At 39.1% G+C, this 19048-nt stretch overlaps 1 protein-coding gene across 1 annotated transcript in view; it reads right to left on the reverse strand.

Annotated features, from left to right (window-relative positions):
* Positions 1-19048, reverse strand: part of GTF2F2 (general transcription factor IIF subunit 2) — a 152757-nt gene that overhangs the window by 8646 nt on the left and 125063 nt on the right. Inside the window, exon 7 of the mRNA XM_059684687.1 lies at positions 9037-9180. Coding sequence (XP_059540670.1) covers positions 9037-9180 — 144 coding nt within the window. The remainder of the gene's footprint in view (positions 1-9036; positions 9181-19048) is intronic.

The raw sequence follows: 19048 nt of genomic DNA on the forward strand, positions 1-19048 counted from the left end.
GGAATAGAATATCTGTCTTTGGGCATTCTAGGAGGAATGGCTCTGTAGTGCTGTAGTACAGAGCTTAGGCGAGCACTACAAGGTCTGCCGCTTACAGCGGTATCTCAATGCCCCTTCTGAGAAAGAGAAACCGGGAGGCTTCAAACACTTATCTCAATCCATATTTTGTCTAATTCAGAGCCCAATGCAAGGAAAATGATTTCTTTCCTGAGGCAATTCCCCTAAGAATTACAAGCCTAAAAACAAGTCCCAGGATGCTCAGGGAGTAAATAAAACCAGGAGAAAGCAGTTAATAAGCTTAAAAACTTACTTTACCTCCTTTTAAATCAAATGGGACAGGAAGGGGGGAGGGGAAGAGTTTATGGGTAATGCAATTTTCAGATAAAATATAAATATTGTGGCCTACTGCTATTAATTAAAAATTCCATGTAAATTTTTATATAAATAAATGCCTGATTTTGTTTTCTGGATGCCTATGTCAGCTATTGCTTTTATCAAAGTAATATCTCAGGTAAAATCTGGACTCAATTGGTCATGTTAGTAAATTAACCCCAAATTTTACCTCATTCAGAAACATGATAAAAAAAGGCCGAAACAAACCATATAAGATGAAAGAGAAAATGTTACTATCCCATAAACTTGGTAGCAGATCTATTGCTTATTAGTACATTCTATTCATAAGGAAAATATTAAAATTTCATAAATATTTATATTCAACATAGTTAATAATTTATTTTAGCATGACATTTCATATTCTAAACCTTTTAATTAAGGCTTCACTTCATAAAGTTAGAAAATAATTACTTAAAAAAACAACAGCCCTGGCTGACTGCGCAGTGGTTAGAGCATTGGACTGCACACCAAAGGGTTGTGGGTTTGATTCCGGGCCCCAGCTGGGGCACTTGCAAGAGGCAACCTAGTGATGTGTCTCTCTCATATGATGTTTCTCTCTCTCCACCCCCTCTTCTTCCTCCCTTCCACTCTGAAAAAATCAATGGAAAAAATATCCTCAGATGAGGATTAAATAAAAGAAAAGAGCCGAAACCGGTTTGGCTCAGTGGATAGAGCGTCCTCTTGCGGACTGAAAGGTCCCAGGTTCGATTCCGGTCAAGGGCATGTACCTGGGTTGCGGGCACATCCCCGGTGGGGGCTGTGCAGGAGGTGACTGATCGATGGTTCTCTCTCATCGATGTTTCTAACTCTCTATCTCTCTCCCTTCCTCTCTGTAAAAAATCAATAAAATATATTTTTAAAAAAATTAAAAAAAAGAAAAGAAAAGAAACGAGTCCACAAAGGTCTGTCATTAATTAAAATGCTCTATTGGGAAATTGGTGGTCTTTTTAGTTTTAATAGTACCATTCAAAAATAATAATTTCCAGTTATAGGAAAAAAGAAGAGAAAACTGAAAAAAAAATACATGAAACTAAAAGGAAATGATAAATATTTAGGAGGGGGAAAAAAGAGAAAACAAAACTTACTAAGTAGTAAATTTGGGAATGAGTTTCAAACATTTAAAAATACCTATTTTTACTTTGGATTAGGAACTAAATGAGCTGAGGTAAAGCTTAAATTCTATTCTCTACATACCTGCTTTAGGTTAATGATGATAATTCTTAATAATAGAGAAATTACGAGTAGAAAGCAGTTTGCCTGAGAGATAAATTAGCTTTTTGTTTTATCTTTTTCATTAAAAGGGATTCCTATTGTTAGGAGAAAAAAAAATTCCTCATCCGAGGATATTTTTTCCATTGATTTTTAGAGAGTGCAGAAAGGGGGGAGGGAGGAGAGACAGAAGGAGAAACATCGATATGAGAGAGATACATCGATTGGTTGCCTCCCATGAGGGATCAAACCTGCAACCCAGGCACATGCCCTTAACCGGGAATGAACCCACAACTTTTTGATGTATGCGATGACACTTCAACCAACTGAGCCACTTGGCCAAGGCTGTTAGAAAAACATTTTCCTTGTTGGTCTACAGAATATCTAAACTAATAAAAGAGAAAAATGGTAATTGGCGTACGACGATACCCTTTTCATTGGCTAATCAGGGCTATATGCAAATTAACTGCCAACTAAGATTGGCAGTTAACTGCCAACAAGATGGTGGCTAATTTGCATATGTAGGCACAACGCAGGGAAGCGAAAGGGAAAGCAGGAAGAAGCCCCCTGCCACTGACAGTGATCGGAAACCCAGGGGGGAGCTAAGAGCTGGGGAGCAGGGCAAAGGCAGCCCTGGGGCCACCTTTGCCCTGCCCCCCAGCCATGATCGGAGAATCAGGCGCCTTTGCCGCCCTGGCCAGTGATAGCAGGAAGTAGGGGTGGAGCCAGCGATGGGAGCTGGGCACGGTCGAAGCTGGCAGTCCCGGGAGCTAGGGGTCCCTTGCCTGGGCCTAAAGCGGAGCCCACGATCGCGGGGCCGCTGCAGCTGTGGGTCCCCGCTGCCCGGGCCGGACGCCTCAGGCCTGGTCAAGGGGCCGATCCGGTGATTGGTGATCGGAGGGTGATGAGGGTCAACTCCTCTGGCCGAGGCATCAGGCCTGGGCGGGGGGCTGAGCCGGGGATTGGGGGATATGATGGTCCCCATGCCCAGGCCTGAAGCCTGGGTCAGAGGCGTCAGGCTTGGGCGGGGGGTGGAGCAAGCGATCAGAGGGAGATGGGGATCCCCTGCCCAGGCATGATTCCTGGGCCAGAGGCCTCAGGCCTGGGCGGGGGCCAGAGCCAGTGATCGGGGGGAGATGGGGGTCCCCTGTCCAAGCCTGACACCTCTGGTGGAGGCATCAGGCCTGGGCAAGGGGCTGATCAGGTGATCGGAGGGTGATGGGGGTCTACGCCTCTGGCCGAGGCATCAGGCCTGGGCAAGGGGCAGAGCCAGCAATCGGAGGGGTCTGGTGGTCCCCTGCCCAGGCCTGATGCCTGGGCCAGAGGCATCAGGCCTGGGCTGGGGGCAGAAGCAGTGATGGGGGGAAATGAGGGTCCCCTGCCCAGGCCTGACACCTCTGTCAGAGGCGTCAGGCCTGGGCAAGGGGCCGATCCTGCGATTGGAGGGTGATGGGGGTCAATGCCTGAGGGCTCCCAGTATGTGAGAGGGGGCAGGCTGGGCTGAGGGACACTCCCCCCCCCACACACACCCAGTGCACGAATTTCGTGCACCGGGCCCCTAGTATATATATATCAGAATATAGAAGAGGCAATGTGGTAAGAGATATTCCTAGACTGAAGTCAGGACAACTGGGTTCAAGCCACTAAGCATCTCCCTTCTCTGGTTTTATACATTAGAAAGGTTACCTTTACCTTTAAGATCCTGAGTCAAATGTATATATATAATTTTAATTATATACGTTATATAATAAAAGTATATATACACACACACACACAGTATGAAGAGGAAATAGGAATATGGGTATCTGGCTTGAGCAATTTGGGGAATGGTGGTGTCACTTTAAATGGAGTAGTCTGGGGAAAGCTTTGGAGGGGTGTAGAAATCAAGAGTTCTGCTTTGAGCACACTAAACCCAAGACTACAATAAAATGATTAACAATGATTAGGTGTTAACTCTGTACCAGGCAGTGTGGCACAAGGTGGGACAGGCAGTGGGCCCTGGTTGGCAGAGTACTCCTATCCCAACCTCTTGGTTCAGGAATGGGCACAAACCTCTACCAGGTCAATAAGATCTTCCCTGGAATAGTCAGGACAGATATTCTCTTCTTGCTTAGGGGTTGCTAGCTACAGGCTGCTTTAGGGGATCATTTTTGCTACTACATGGCAAGATCCTGCCTAAGAATAAAGATAACTCACAAGAAACATAGAATGATTATGAGAGATGGAAAGGGACAGTTTTAACTAAAAAATATTAGTATCTGGATCTAGCCATATTTAATGGTAGATTCATTCCTGAACTTCCGGGCTACTGGAGCCAATAAATTCTATTTCTGTTTATGCTAGTTAGTTTGAGTTGTTTCTATTTCTTACAACTGAGAGTCCCAACCAATTCACAGATCTATAATAGCATATACTGGTAAATAAAAGTTTATTTTTTGACAGGAGAAATTCTCAATATGTCAAATTTTCTAGTCATTTTATCCTTTAAAAAAAAAAATCTTCCTGATGCCAAATTGTGCTTATGTTACTTCTATTTTTTACTCTGGCCTGTCTGAAAACAAACTCTGAGGATTAGGTTAACATTACCTAATTGCTGCACTACTTTATGAAAAGCCTAGTTTGTGTAAATAAGCAACAGCCTGTTGAGCATTGTTCAGTGCGGGGGAACTTGAAGTATGAGAATCAAGCTGCCTCAAAATCAAAATTTTGCCTAGTTTTTCTTGTTGATTTGAATTTACCTTAATAAAAGCATGCAAACAATTCAATAAAATTCTTAATTAAACAAAAATTATTCACCTGACTGACAGGATTGGGGATGTTGATTTACAGGGGCTTATTAATAATTAAAGATAAATTTCCCTAATTCTTGACCTGAAATTCAATGGATGCAGCACAAAGAAATTAAATGGTTCAGTTATCATGAGAGCTGATTTTGGATGACACTTTTTAATAGAAATGTATTTAAAGGAACCCTGGTAAATGGGTTCTGTACTAGAAAAGAGTGTTAGTGCTCAAAGTGATCTTGGCAGTTTAATGTTTCAAAGGGAGCAATTAGACAAAGTTTCTAATGATTTGTATTTTTGAAGGATATCCTACTTTATATATGCTTCTATTTTAAAGATATAATAAAATATAAAGAAAGATCAGACACAATAATTTAAAAAAGGAAGGGAGAAAAAAAGACTAGACATAACACATTCAAAGTGACAGATCAAAAATTGCCAGGGGACAAATAATAGAATTCCTCTGATAGTTCAGTTTGGGGAGCCAACATTTAAACTATAAAAACACTCCTTTAAATGGTTACTGACAGTGTTTCTGACTTTACATCAGTTACCGGAGGTTGGCTTTTAAAATCTGCTTATCTGCCCTTTAACTCCTTGATTGTTTATGCAAGTCATATACTGGTGAATAAGAAAGACTGGCCCTGATAAAAACTTTATCTAATTGCTCCCTTTGAAACATTAAACTGCCAAGATCACTTTGAGCACTAACACTCTTCTCTAATTAATAATTTTGCTTACAGAAGTAAAGGTGTTTTAGGAAGAACAATATGGAAAGGAAGGAACTGGAAAAATCAAGAAAATACTTACAATTCACTCAGAATACATAAAAAATGACATTCAAAAGGCCAGAAAGCAGATGGTAACTTAAGAATATAGTAGTAGTATTAACGCGGATGTGTTGAAGTGATACACTTCGTGGTTAGAAACTTATCAAAAGTTGTATTGGAAAACATGTGAAAATGAGAGAATGTCATTAAATGCAGGTACTAAAAAAGTGATTATTAACATGAACAAGATATTGTTCTTCCCTTTTACATGGGACTAAAAAAGTGTTTAATAATAATATTAAAAATAATTATTTGCAAAATATTTGGCAGTTAATGCATCTTTCATAAACAAATATTTATAAGGATACTATAAAAGGTATTAATTTAAACACATGTTTTAATTTTATAATTTTATAATATCATAAACATTTAATATAAATAATAGGTACATTTTATATTAAGCATGTCATATGTTAAATAATTTACTGTTAAATAGATAATGTATTATACATTAAACATATTTCAGTATCTTGTCCAGGACTAATTGGCTAAATGGTAGGGCTGGGACTTAAACTCAGATTCCATAATTCCAAATGCAGTGCTCTTTCCATCACATCAGGAAACCCTTTCCTGGATCTTTATGCTACACTGGGTTCCTTCATTCTCATTGCTGCTCAGGCTAAAATCAAATTAATAGAGTGTTCAGATGACCATTATAACAGACTCACTTAATGTAATGTTACCTTTTACAGGGAGCAGTTACCTATATGAAGATGAGTTGGGCTTTGGCCACTTTTTTCTAGGCCAATCAATGGGCTTTGCCAATTCAGCTCAAATGTGAGAGGGAGGTGGAGAGGAGATGAAACAGGAGAGGGAGAGAATCAGATTTAGAGCTGGAAAGGATCATAAAGATAATCTACTCCCTCAATTTTAGAACCGGAAGTGACTTCCCTAGAACCCACTGAGGGAAATGGCAGGGCTGGAACCAATTCCTGCCTTCTCCTCTAAGCAGGTGTAATTGTAGCCCTGACAGTCTACACTTTCTTAAAACTGGCTTTTTGTCCTCCATTCCTGATAAAAATGAGGTCACGCTTGAAAAATCCATCTGAGGAAAATATGGTGGCTCTGGATACTGAGGATATAACCATTTCCCTTTTTCCAAATTAATTCATCTAATATTTAGGGATATGAATATCGAATTCCGTATTCAAGAATCTTATGCTTGCTGAGGCAATTCAGTCTCTAAATAATAAAACTATTATGCCCAGGCAGCGTGGCTCAGTGGTTGAACGTCGACCTATGAACTGGAAGGTCATAGTTTGATTCCCAGTCAGGGCATATGCCAGATTGGGGGCTCCAACCCCAGTGTGGGGCATGCAGGAAGCAGCCAATCAATGATTCTCTCTCATCATTGATGTATCTATCTCTCTCCCTCTTCCTTCCTCTCTGAAATCAATAAAAAATATTTTAAAAAACGATTATAAAATAATTTAGTTTCTAGATCAGTGGTTCACAAACTCTTTGAGGGTCCTAGGCCCTCTATGAGAACCTAATATAAACTATGGATCTATTCCCCAGAAAAATCCATACCTTTTTGTACATATTCAAGAGATTACTGGATCCTCTTAAAGCCCATGAATTAAAGAAAGCTCCATTATAAGAGATTCATTGAGTACCACCACATAAAAATTATCTGAAGAACCAAAACTGAGAGAATCACTAGTTATCCCTTTTCTTTGATGCAGATGAATAAACTTTAAAAATGTGCCATTGTTGGGGGTGGGGGCAGCTGGGGAGAGGTCAATGGGGGAAAAAGTAGACTTATGTAATACTTTAAACAATAAAGAATTTAAATTAAAAGAAAAGAAATTAATAATCTAAATTCAGATAGTTTTGTCCCAGTTAAGACATTAAATATAAGTTTGGGTCAGTTTAGCTCAATCAAGAACACCCATTGGTAAGCTGAGTTCAATCATCCCTGGGTTAGCTGTCCCTTCAGCCTGTCATCTCTGAAAACACTAGTTCCCTGAGGAACTAGGTGGGCCCAAGTAGCCGTATTTGTTGTGTAGTAGTAGTTGAAGTAGTTATAGTAGAACTAGTAGTAGTTATAAAAAAAAAAAAAAGCATTAAAAAAAGTTTGCTATAAAACAGTATGCCTTGTTTCGCCGGCAAGAGCCTCACACATCTTGTATTTACTGCATCTCTTGATCGTATCATTTCCTCTTGTGCTTAATCTCTTGTTTTGTACAGTAACATGCTATACACTCTTGTAGCCTAGATGCAATAGGCTATACCAAATTGCCTATAAAGGCACGCTGTATGTATGTGTATGTATGTGTACATATGTATGTATGATATGTATGACATAATAATAGATCTGTTGTATCACCATTAAAAAAAATGTGCCATTGCATGTTAAGGCAAAGGAACTCTTTTGCTAGTACCTTCTGAATGTCCCTCTAAAAATGTCTATTTCCGTATATAGTATTATTATTCAATGAGAATATATATATTGTTTGTATTCAGAGTTTCCAGATTGACTTTTTCATATTTACATAAAACACAAAGATAGACTTCATTAAAACCGGAAGAAACACAGCTTAGCTAATGAATTATTCTATTTCAATTTTTTTTTTCTAGCTTGGAATGCCGTTTCTGAGGCTTTGATGCTGAAAGGAAAGAAGTCATTAAGATGAGCTGATAATACCATAGTATGAGCACTTTCCTCCTGTCTATTAAAAAAATTATTTAGATATTTTGGAATTTAAATTAATTTCTTAATGAAAAAGTAAAAGATTGAAGTATAACAGTAGATAAGTCTCTGCAGAAGTGAGAAACTGTACAATCAATACTGAAGTTTCATAAGTCATTTCCTATAGCTTTGAATAAATAGGGGGGAAAAGTACCAAGCCCTTTACTAAGGAATGATTTGGTTATGTTAAAAAGTTTTTAAAAACTGGTTATCTTGTTGCATATTCTGTAGCAAATAAACAGAACAGTTAGAATTAACATAACCTTGAGTATACTAGCAAAGTGGACAACTGATCAAAGAAACTAGATAAAAGGACAGAAAATAAAAGGTTTTGCATTTAACTTTTAAAACTTGTAAGTAAATACTGTTATAATTCAATTTGATGCTTTGCTAACATTAAGTGTAAGAAAGAGAAACAGAAGGAAATGCCAAAGGCTGGAGAAAGGATTTGGATCCCTTTACTTATTTCCAGCATTCTAAATGGATTAGAAATACAAATTATTAGCAAATATGTACAAAAGTCTGGAGAATTGGTAAAAAATGATCATTTAAAGAACAAACAAGATTTCAAAAACATCAATTTATTTCCTTAAAAATGGAGAATAGGAAAACCTAACTACAGTCCCAACAACCATCATGAGGCAGTACTGCCAGTTTAAAAGGACCTAATGCTAATGTTAGGTAGATTCTGATTTAAAAAATCCATTACAGAATAGCCCACAGGCAGAATAAACTCTCTCATTGTGACAGACAGGTATGACTCTTAAAAGAATATGATTCTTCTAAGACACATTTTCCAATTAAAAAAAGGGGTTGAGCTTTTTTGGAGGAAGCTAGGAGAACAAAAGAAAGACTAGAAATGACATAAAAAACGACTTCAAGCTTAATGTTCAGGATCAGTCAAAAGGAGAATAAATTCACCTTTATTTCTTATGCAACTATTAATATTAAATATACTTGAAATTCAAAATAATGAAGCTGATGTTATAAACAAAAGAAAGCTGCATTAAGACACCCTTTCTGCCATTAGCACGGTGCATGTGAACTTACATATGATACACCTCTCTTAAGTGGTTCACTGTTAGTGAAGCAGGAAACATTAAAAGGATCAATGTGAGCATATACATACCACAGGCTGTTTTGTGATGTCCACCAGGTCCTTAAGATTATAATACTGATGTTTCTCAAAAGCCGAAAACAGCATGTCTAAGACATACTGTTTATCAGCTCGAGCTCGTTTTCCATCTTCTTTCTTTTTCCTTTCATATTCAATCTATGTGCAAAAAGCAAAAGAAACAAAAGCATTAATTCAACATGTTCACTCTGAAACAGGCATTTTCTTTCCTTTAAAAAAATATATTTTTATTGATTTCAGAGAAGAAAGGAGAAGGAGAAAGACATAGAAACATCAATAATGAGAGAGAATCATTGAACGGCTGCCTCCTGCATGCCCCCTTACTGGGGGATCAAGCCCTGGGGCATGTGCCCTGACTGGGAATTAAACTGTGACCTTCTGGTTCATAGGTCAATGTTCAACCACTGCGCCACACTGGCCGGGCCAGGCATTTTCTTTTTAGGCATCCAAATAACAATTAGATTTTAAACTTCAAGGTAGCAGGTTTAAGAGCTATGGCTCAGAACCTGGGGTTCTCACTGCTCCCAGGGGTCCTCAGATCTTTAATGCTCTAAGAAGTATTAGGTCAGTATTAATGTCGATCTATAAACCATTATTTCCTAAATTAAGCTTTATGCAATGTATCCATTTCTGAAAAAGGGGGGGGGGCTTTCTTTGCCAAAATTCTATCAATTTAGTGTGGCTCCTGGTTAGTTAGCTCATATTGATCAGAAAGTCTAACTTTAAGTTCTTTTGTTTTTGATTGTCCAAAATACAGTAAGTTTATCTAACAAATGTAGATTAGTAGGTAACATCTTTCAAAATTGGAGGATTTAGGGGCAGCCAGAAGGTTAAGAGACACTGGCAGATCATAGAACAGGCTCTCTAGGAAGTGACAAGTTTGGGAAGCATTGGTAGAAAGCCAAGAATGTGGGGAGTGATAGTGGGCTGCTTCTCACCCCGACTGGGTGACCTCCTTGAACTTGTTTCTTCTAGAAAATGAAGTGAACAATGACACTAAGGGGACGTACGGACTTACTTCTAGTGTTACCATTAGACTCGTTCATGTGTAAAAAATCATCTTTTTATTGAAAATATGCAAACTTTCAGCTAATTAAGCTTTTAATTTTCTGAGAAACAACTTCATTTTAACAAGACATCAGGAACTTGTTTGAAGAACTATATTTAAACTACAGCAGCCAGCCCACCTGGTAAATAAAGCATCAGCAAGTGACAGCTGCCAGAGAGCAATCTGCTGTGTATCCACTGGAATAACTATAATCTAGGGGCTTGCGTCCAAAGTAATAAAATACTTTCAAAACTTACAATAAATTACTGCATAAATTCCAGCCTCATCAGTTGGGCTTACTCTCTCTATTTTAACAATAAAGATTTGTTATTAAAAAGATAATATTTAGTTTCCATTGATGTTAAGACTAAAAATTTATCTACACTTATTCAAAAATTTTCAAATTAGAGGCAAGAGGTAACTATGACAACAAAGAATATCTGTCTTTCAAGTAAATAAAACTAAAAACTAGACAACAAAAAAGGTCTAACAGCCGTCTTAATTTTTTTGATATGTAGACCTTGGGAGTACAACTCAAAATCTATTTATCTCAGGAGATAGAGAGATAAGACTAATGGTGTGTAAGGGCACAAATTTGCAATAAGTAGTAGATAAGCCATAGAGATTTAGAGCACAGTGTAATGAATATAGACAACACTGTACTTTATGTAATATGAATATAGATAATATTTACTATAATTATGTAATATGGTAAACATCACTAGGACAATCATATCTATATCTATATCTATATCTATATCTATATCTATATATATAAAAGTCTAATATGCAAATTGCCCCTGTGGGAGTTCGATTGGGAGACCGATCGCTCACTATGACGTGTGCTGACCACCAGGGGTGGTGCCAAATGAAGGAAAGTCCCAGCAGGCAGCTGGAAGGAAGGCCCCGGTCAGCAGCCAGAAGGCCCCTATCGGCCCTGATTGCCAGGCAGGCCTAGGGACCCTACCCATGCACCAATTTCATGCACCAGGCCTCTAATTATAATATATACATGTATCAAAGTAACATGTATAACTTAAATTTATCCAATGTTATATGTCAAATGTATTCAATTTAGAAAATAAATCAATTCATCACTTTATTTTAAAATATTACACATGGACTATGGGCTACCCATTGCACTAAGATACAAGGCAGATAAGATAGCATCTTACAAAATGTATCCCTTTCTTAGGGCTCATGTATTAAAATGTATACAGAGGACCTTGAGCATTTTATTTTATTAAAATTTCTTTTTACTGATTTCAGAGAGGGAGGGAGAGATAGAAACATCAATGATGAGAAAGAATCATTGATTGGTTGCTTCCTACACACCCTACAGTGGGGATCGAGCCCACAACTCAGGCTTATGCCCCGACCAGGAATGGAACAGTGACCTCCTGGTTCATAGGTGGACACTCAACCTTGAGCATTTTATTTTTTATTTTTATTTTTATTTTTTGAGCATTTTAAATGCAGTGATAGATCACAGGGCTCCTAGGACAAGATCATAATGCTGAAAAAAAAAAAAAAGTGCATGCATGACACAGACTATATTGTTGGGAAGGAATGAAATGCAACCAGTCTCAACATTTTCTGAGTGGGAAGACCATGAAAGAAACAATGATGGGAAACTAAAGAGGATTTATTAGAAAAGAATAGAGGGACTAGAAGAGCTAGAAGCAAGATAGAGGGGAGAGATTAGAGAAATCTACCACCAAGAAGAAAATCCAAGTCTTCTAGTGTGGGAAAGATGGAGAAACAGATGATAAAATGCACTTAAGGAAAAAAGTAGAACACAAAGTCTACCCCGATTCAGCAAGAAAGTAAGCTGCAAGAGGGCAAAGACCACAAGGGATGGATGGACGTGAGGTCCACTCAAGAATTTTTTTCTTTAGGATCAAAAAAAGGATAGAACTAAGAGAATGATTGTATGATAGAGAAAGAAAGCATGACAGACAGGAAAAAACTCATAAATCCAAGCATGAGGGTCTTTGGATTAAAATATATATTTATATATATATTTAAAAAAATATATATATCATAGAACGCTTAAGGGATTAATATTTTAAGCCTTACTTTACTAACCAATGACAAAAATTTATCTATTTTCCCTGGTTACAATTGTATTTACACCCTAAAATCCTCTTCCACTGTTGCATTGCACTTGACTGGGTTTATGTTTTATATCAGGGGTCCTCAAACTGTGGCCCGCCGAAAACATTTATCCGGCCCACCGGGTGTTTTTGCTGCCGCTGTGTGCATAGGAATTTGTTCATAGTTTTTTTTAAAACTATAGTCCGGCCCTTCAACGGTCTGAGGGACAGTGAACTGGCCCCCTGTTTAAAAAGTTTGAGGACCCCTGTTTTATATTGTGATGGACAGTCCAGAAAGGGGGCTTGCTAAAAAAGTAGGAACAAGCCCTGGCTGGTTTGGCTCAGTGGACAGAGCATTGGCCTGCGGACTGAAAGGTCCCAGATTCGATTCCGGTCAAGGGCACATGCCCAGGGTTGTGGGCTCGATCTCCAGTGGCTGGAAAGCAGGAGACAGCACAGCCGATCAATGATTCTCTCTCATCATTGATGTTTCTATGTCTCTCTCCCTCTCCCTTCCTCTCTGAAATCAATAAAAGTAGGTATTAAAAAAAAAAAAAAAAGTAGGAACAAGTCTGGACCAGGGGATGAAGCTGTTATAATCCTTTATTCTGATCAAATGTGGGATAAGAAACACTTTGGGATATAGAAAAGAGGAATGAGAATCAGCTACAGAGGGGTGGGGAAAGCCTATTCCGTTCTCATAGGCTTGAGTGGGATGTGGGATTTCATTTAGCCAAAGGCCATTGGTCCTCAAGAAAAACAGTAGGGAGGAAGTGGGTACCTAGCAAAAGATCAGTGTTAGGCTTTTGTATTCTCTGTATGGAAACACAGTTGTGTGATATGTCTGCCCTCCCTTCCTAGCCTTAATTTATGCTGAAAGAAGAAAGTTAAATTCAGGGAACAGGAAAGAAAAGGGATGATATGTTCAGCTTCCTCCCTGAGAAGTCTCTCTCTTGTGTAAAATGACCAGAGAAGCTAGGAAGATTAAAGAAAAAAAAGTCTTCAAATAAAGAAACCTACTAATAAAGCAAGAGGGCCCACTTCAGAGAGGTCACACACTCTACTTGGCAGCAGAGAGAAAAACTTTTTAAGTGTTTGTTATTAAATTGTCCCGACCCCAGAGCCAGATGTCAGACCCAAGGAGGCCTGAATCCAAGGAAAGAGTTTAAAATAAGTTAGAAAGAAACATTAAAATCAAACTGAGCCCGGCTGGTGTGGCTCAGTGGTTGATCATCAACCTATGAACCAGGAGGTCATAGTTTGATTCCTAGTTATGGCAAATGCCTGGGTTGCAGGCTCAATCCCCAGTGTGGGGTTGCAGGAGGCAGCAGATCAATGATTCTCTCTCATCATTGATGTTTCTCTCCCTTCCTCTCTGAAATCAATAAAAAATATTCTTTTTTAAAATATATTTTATTGCTTTTTTTTTACAGAGAGAAAGGGAGAGGCATAGAGAGTTAGAAACATCGGTGAGAGAGAAACATCAATCAGCTGCCTCCTGCACACCCCCTACTGGGGATGTGCCCACAACCAAGGTACAGGCCCTTGACCGCAATCGAACCTGGGACCCTTCAGTCTGCAGGCCGACGCTCTATCCACTGAGCCAAACCAGTTAGGGCTAAAAAATATTTTTAAAAAATTAAACTGAAAGGATAAGATTAAGTTGTGATTAGCAATGTTAGTAAGTAGTGAGAAAAGTACCAAATTCTACCCAGATCTCTTTTGATCTTGGTTGATATACTTCAATCTAAAAAATACTGCATTGATGTTGGTGCTTTCCTACTTTAAATTAGTGAAAAACAGATCAATACCTAAGGGCAGTGCAGCCTAACTTTACTTTGACCAGTGAAATTAAAACACTTAAAAGTATAATCTGAAAACCCAGACATATAAAATAATAACAGGAATGACAAAAATGGAAATATTCCTCAGAGAAATTTAAGTAATAGAAATTTAACCTTACACTTATTTAAAAACAAAAAGTGGAATATCTCCTTAATGCCTTCAGGGCCCCCTGCACTAAGGATAACCTATAAAATATTGTTTTAAAGCAAAATTTTTATACTATAATATTAAATATCTTTTGATAATTCCTAAGACAGGCTCACAATCCAAATTCTGCTCTGTGATATCTGGTAGTTCCAATGTATATCCTATATAATAAAAGCCTAATATGCTAAGTGTCTGGTCGTCCGTTCAACCAATCACAGCATAATAAGCTAATGATATGCTAAGGGTGCTCAACCACTTGCTATGATGTGCACTGGCCACCAGGGGGGCAGACACTCCAACAAGTAGGTTAGCTTGCTGCTGGGGTCTGGCTGATTGGGACTGAGCGAGATGGCCAGACACGCCCTGGAGCCCTCCCAAGGTCCCTCCCCAGCGGGCCAACCTCCCGCATATCTACCTGGCCCCAATTGTGCACTGGTGGGGTCCCTCGGCCTGGCCTGTACACTCTCGCAATCCAGGACCCCTCGGGGGATGTCCGAGAGCCTGTTTTGCCCTGATCCTGCAGGCCAGGCCGAGGGACCCCACTGGTGCATGAATTCGTGCACTGGGCCTCTAGTGTAATTATAAAAGGGAGTTAAATTATTTCTATGGTCATTAAATTACTAATAATTTTATACTCAGGACAAAACTAATGTTCCTAAATTTTCTTTTTAAAACTAAACAGTGTAGAAATGATAATATTTCTTTAAAAGTGATTATTTACTGATTTGAGAGAGAAGGGGTAAGGAGAGAAAGAGAGGCAGCGACAGAGACAGAGAGACATCGATTTGTTGTCCCCCTTATTATGCATTCATTGGTTGATTCTTTTATGTGTCCTGACCAAGGATCAAAGCTGAAACATTAGCACATGGGGACAACGCTCTATCCACCTGAGCTACCTGGCCTGGGCAGAAATGATAAGCTTAATATTATACTCACAACTTTGTAGTACAAATAAAATTAATTCTATAAATAAACTACAAATGATAGATATGAACTAGACTATTTAGAAGACTACAGTTTTGAGACAGTGTTATTTCTTCTCTTTTTAGCTCTTTTCCCTTTGAGCATCCTGTTTGCACTGGTGCACTGGCATTGTAAGAAAATAATTCTCAAAGCAGTCAGAGATATCTAACTTGTTAGCAGCCACCAGAAAATATTAGTAGGACAGTTATTAGACTAGAAATAGCTTTTATATTATGTGAATTTTCATTACCTAGCTTATATCTGCCCTCAGTGACCACTGCTTAACCAGCTTAATAGAAATGTCAATTCAGAAAGAAATTTAAATGTAGTTCCCAATTACAAATTTTGCAATCCAAATACCCATCATACACAGTTTTACTCTCACAAGAGAAAAAAATTATTCAAGACTAAAATGCAACCAAATGTTTAAAATCCAGTGTGGATGTGATATAGAGATGTTCAACCATCATTATGAAATCTCAATCACTAAAATTATAAATGCCACTCACTGCCAATTAAAATATTCTAATACAAATGTCTGCAAATTCTAGATTGTTGTTTGCAGAAATACTTTGATTGCTTTGTCAAGGCAGTCTTTGTGCAGGCTTTTAACTTTTAAAGTGAGCATGATAGCCTTGATTATCATGATTTGCATTTTAAATCCTTATGAAAAATCCCCACCCTCAGTGCTTCCATTTCTACCTAGTGTGTCCAAATGAAGTCTTTAGAGTAAGCCAGTCCTTGGTGTGCAAATTCAAATGGACAAAAGCAGGTAGTATAATTATACTACAGTATAAAAGGCAAATATTGCTGACAGGCCTTTTTGATACAGTCCTGCAGGCATCTATATTAGTCAGCAAAATTCTAAATTTGTACATATAACTAAAAAAAAATAATAATAAACCTCCCTCCTCAATAACCTTAGTTCTGAAGATTAATACAGTTGGTTGTCACATTAAAGGGACTAGAGTATACATAAAAATGAATATTCTCTCTAGTTCCCGGGGGCTTATCTCAAGATTTTACATAATAATTCTATTCCTTCCAACAATAGTTTTCTAGTTAAGTTTTTCTAGGGGAGAGAAATCTTTTTTTTCAAGCTGGGGTTGAGGTGTACAAAGAGAATGATAAAAATAACAAAATATTCTTTTTAAAAAACCTCAGGTCTGGAGGAAAGAGACTTCCTGGTCTTCCCCCAACAGAAGACGGCAAACAGAACTATAAAAAGTTCCTGCCTATTTGGATCAGTAGCTGCATGCTACAATTATCCAGGGAGCTTGAAAATTTTAAGACAGCTGGCTTCACATCATATCGATTAAATCAATCTTTGGAGGTATTTTTCTTTTTAAAAAAGCTTCCCAGATGATTCTAGGGTACAGCCAGCATTGGGGACCATGATCTAGACAACAGAAACATGATTCCTTATGAGAACAGGTCATAAGACTGTGGACAACTTAATAAGAATGCTGTAAATTTACACAGGCTAGATGGTAATGTCCATAAAGTCAACCAAATCACACATACAGAAGCACCCTTACTTGCAATCAGAGATAGAGGGAATTGGAAGGAATCTTTCACATCAGCTGACCCCATATTTTGATTACACACCTGTCAGCGAAATATGTAAAGCACTGATACTGTTATAATTTAACTTAGTTATGAATAACTGGAAAGGAGCGAAGGGAAGGCCAAATTTTACAGGCATGCCATTTGTGCAGCTTTGCCAGGAAGCTGAAGTTTAACACTCCCCAGGACGCCATCGGTCTGTCCCCTGCAGGCCCAGTAAAGTATGCCTGACATAGGGAAGGTACTTGCCTGTCAGACACACCTGGGAACGGGCCATTGGCCAGAGTAGGCGTGGCCACTGCAAGCCTGGGAAGATTCTATATTTATTCTCCTAAACAACGAGTTTGCCCTCTTGATTCTCTTGGGACTCATGTTGCAGGGGGTGTGCTCTTCTGGCTCCCCTGCATTTGCCCACATGGCTCATGGCCATGTGAACCCCACACAACGGCTGATGGACTGGAACTAGCCTAATGCTGTACTGGACCCTGTTCCATCATGGAATGGAAACTGTGGACACTGGCTTTGCTTCTATCTCTGCTGAATCCCCAGCTGCACACCTTCCAGAACTGGATTAAGGGAAATGGGGCTTTGGAAACCATGTAATTCCACAAAAATAACTTTCTAGCACATCTCATTCTCCTGTGGGCCTCTGGAAATGCTTATTCTAGTGGTACCCCAGAAACTCCACTCTCACTAGCAATGCAAACAGCATTTCTCTGATAACAGCATAAACTATGTATATCTATATTTAAATTGTAAAAATGTACTGTATTAATATGAATACATATTATACAACATAGACAAAAACATTTAAAGTAATGAAACAAAAAGAAAACATTTTAAGAGTAAGTTTTGTCAAAATTACAAAATAGTTTATTGTTTTGCTCTCAAAATACAGTGATCTGTCATGTTTTGAATGCTTAGTTTTTATTATTTTTCTTTTCTTTTATATTTTTACTAGAGGCCAAGTGCATGAAAATTCATGCACTGGACGGGGGTGGTCCCTCAGCCCAGCCTACCCCCTCGCACAGTCCAGGAGCCCTCAGGGGCAGGAGGCGACCCAGCAATTAGGGGAAGGCAACGCCACATCACACCTCTGCTGCTGCCACTGCCGGCAGCGCAAGCCTCGGCCGGCTCTGGTTTCCTGAGCTTCGGGAGCCCTAGGCGGCTGGGCAGCTGCCATCTGAGGCTTGCCTGTGCCTTGGGCTGATCCCGGCCTTGCCGCACGCCTGCCGCCCCGGCGGGGCCCAGGGGACTGGGCGCTGCCATCTTGTGGCTGTGGGTGCCGCCATCTTTGAGGGCATGGCAGTCAATTAGCATATTCCCTCCTTATTGGCTGTGGGCACTGCCATCGTTGCAATGGCATGAGGGCCAATTAGCATATTCCCTCTTTATTAGATAGAATTGATTTCAGATAGGAAGGGAGAAGGAAAGAGAGATAGAAACATCAATGATGAGAGAGAATCTTGATTAGCTGCCTCCTGCACGCCCCCCCATCGTGGATTGAGCTCGAAACTCATCCATGTGCCCTTACTAGGAATCCAACCATGACCTCCTGGTTCATAGGTCAACGCTCAACCACTGAGCCACTGCTGCAGAGCAACAACATATTACTTTGAAAGTTTGTTTTCACTACTTCAAATGGCGGGGGGGGGGGGGGGGGGTAGTTAATATTAAAATGTTTGCAAAGTGCAGGATTAAACAAATTCCTAAAGGTTCCCAACATTAATATAGTCAAACTTCATTTCTCAACCATCTCCCATTTCAATCAATCTGGTTCTCAACAAAGTAGTCACAGGAAAAATGCCTCCATTGTCAACCCAAACTTCGGTTTTTGACCTGACAACCCTTTCCAGCTGACACCTCAGCAAGACAAAAAGTGTTGCTCAGGCAACAAAGGAGGGAATGCTTTCTGTTGCTGGCAAAATCAATGATTAGCACAATTTTAAAACATAAAATGGCCAAGAGTGCTAATATTGCTAAGGATGTGAAAGAAAACAATGATCACAGACAATTGACAATGTAAAAAAACTGTTGTTGATTTGGATAAAGAAAAGCAGTTAGCCAGTGACAGCCATTTTGGAGGTAGTGATATAAGAACAAGCAAAGATGCTGCATGCTGACCTGAAAGACATCCCCAGACCGAATGATTCGCTTAAGGCTAGTAAGGGGTAGTGCAAATATTTAAGAAAAGAAGTATTTATTTATAGATTTAACAGTACCTTTGACATGTACTGTACATACGGAAGGTTAAAACAAGGAATCATTAGGAGTTCTGGAATAGATTAATTCCATTTACATTATTTCTAATTCGTGCGCGGGGGGGGGGGGGGGGGGCGGC

The sequence above is a fragment of the Myotis daubentonii genome, chromosome 2 (genome assembly GCF_963259705.1).
Source record: "Myotis daubentonii chromosome 2, mMyoDau2.1, whole genome shotgun sequence".
Lineage (NCBI taxonomy): Eukaryota > Metazoa > Chordata > Mammalia > Chiroptera > Vespertilionidae > Myotis > Myotis daubentonii.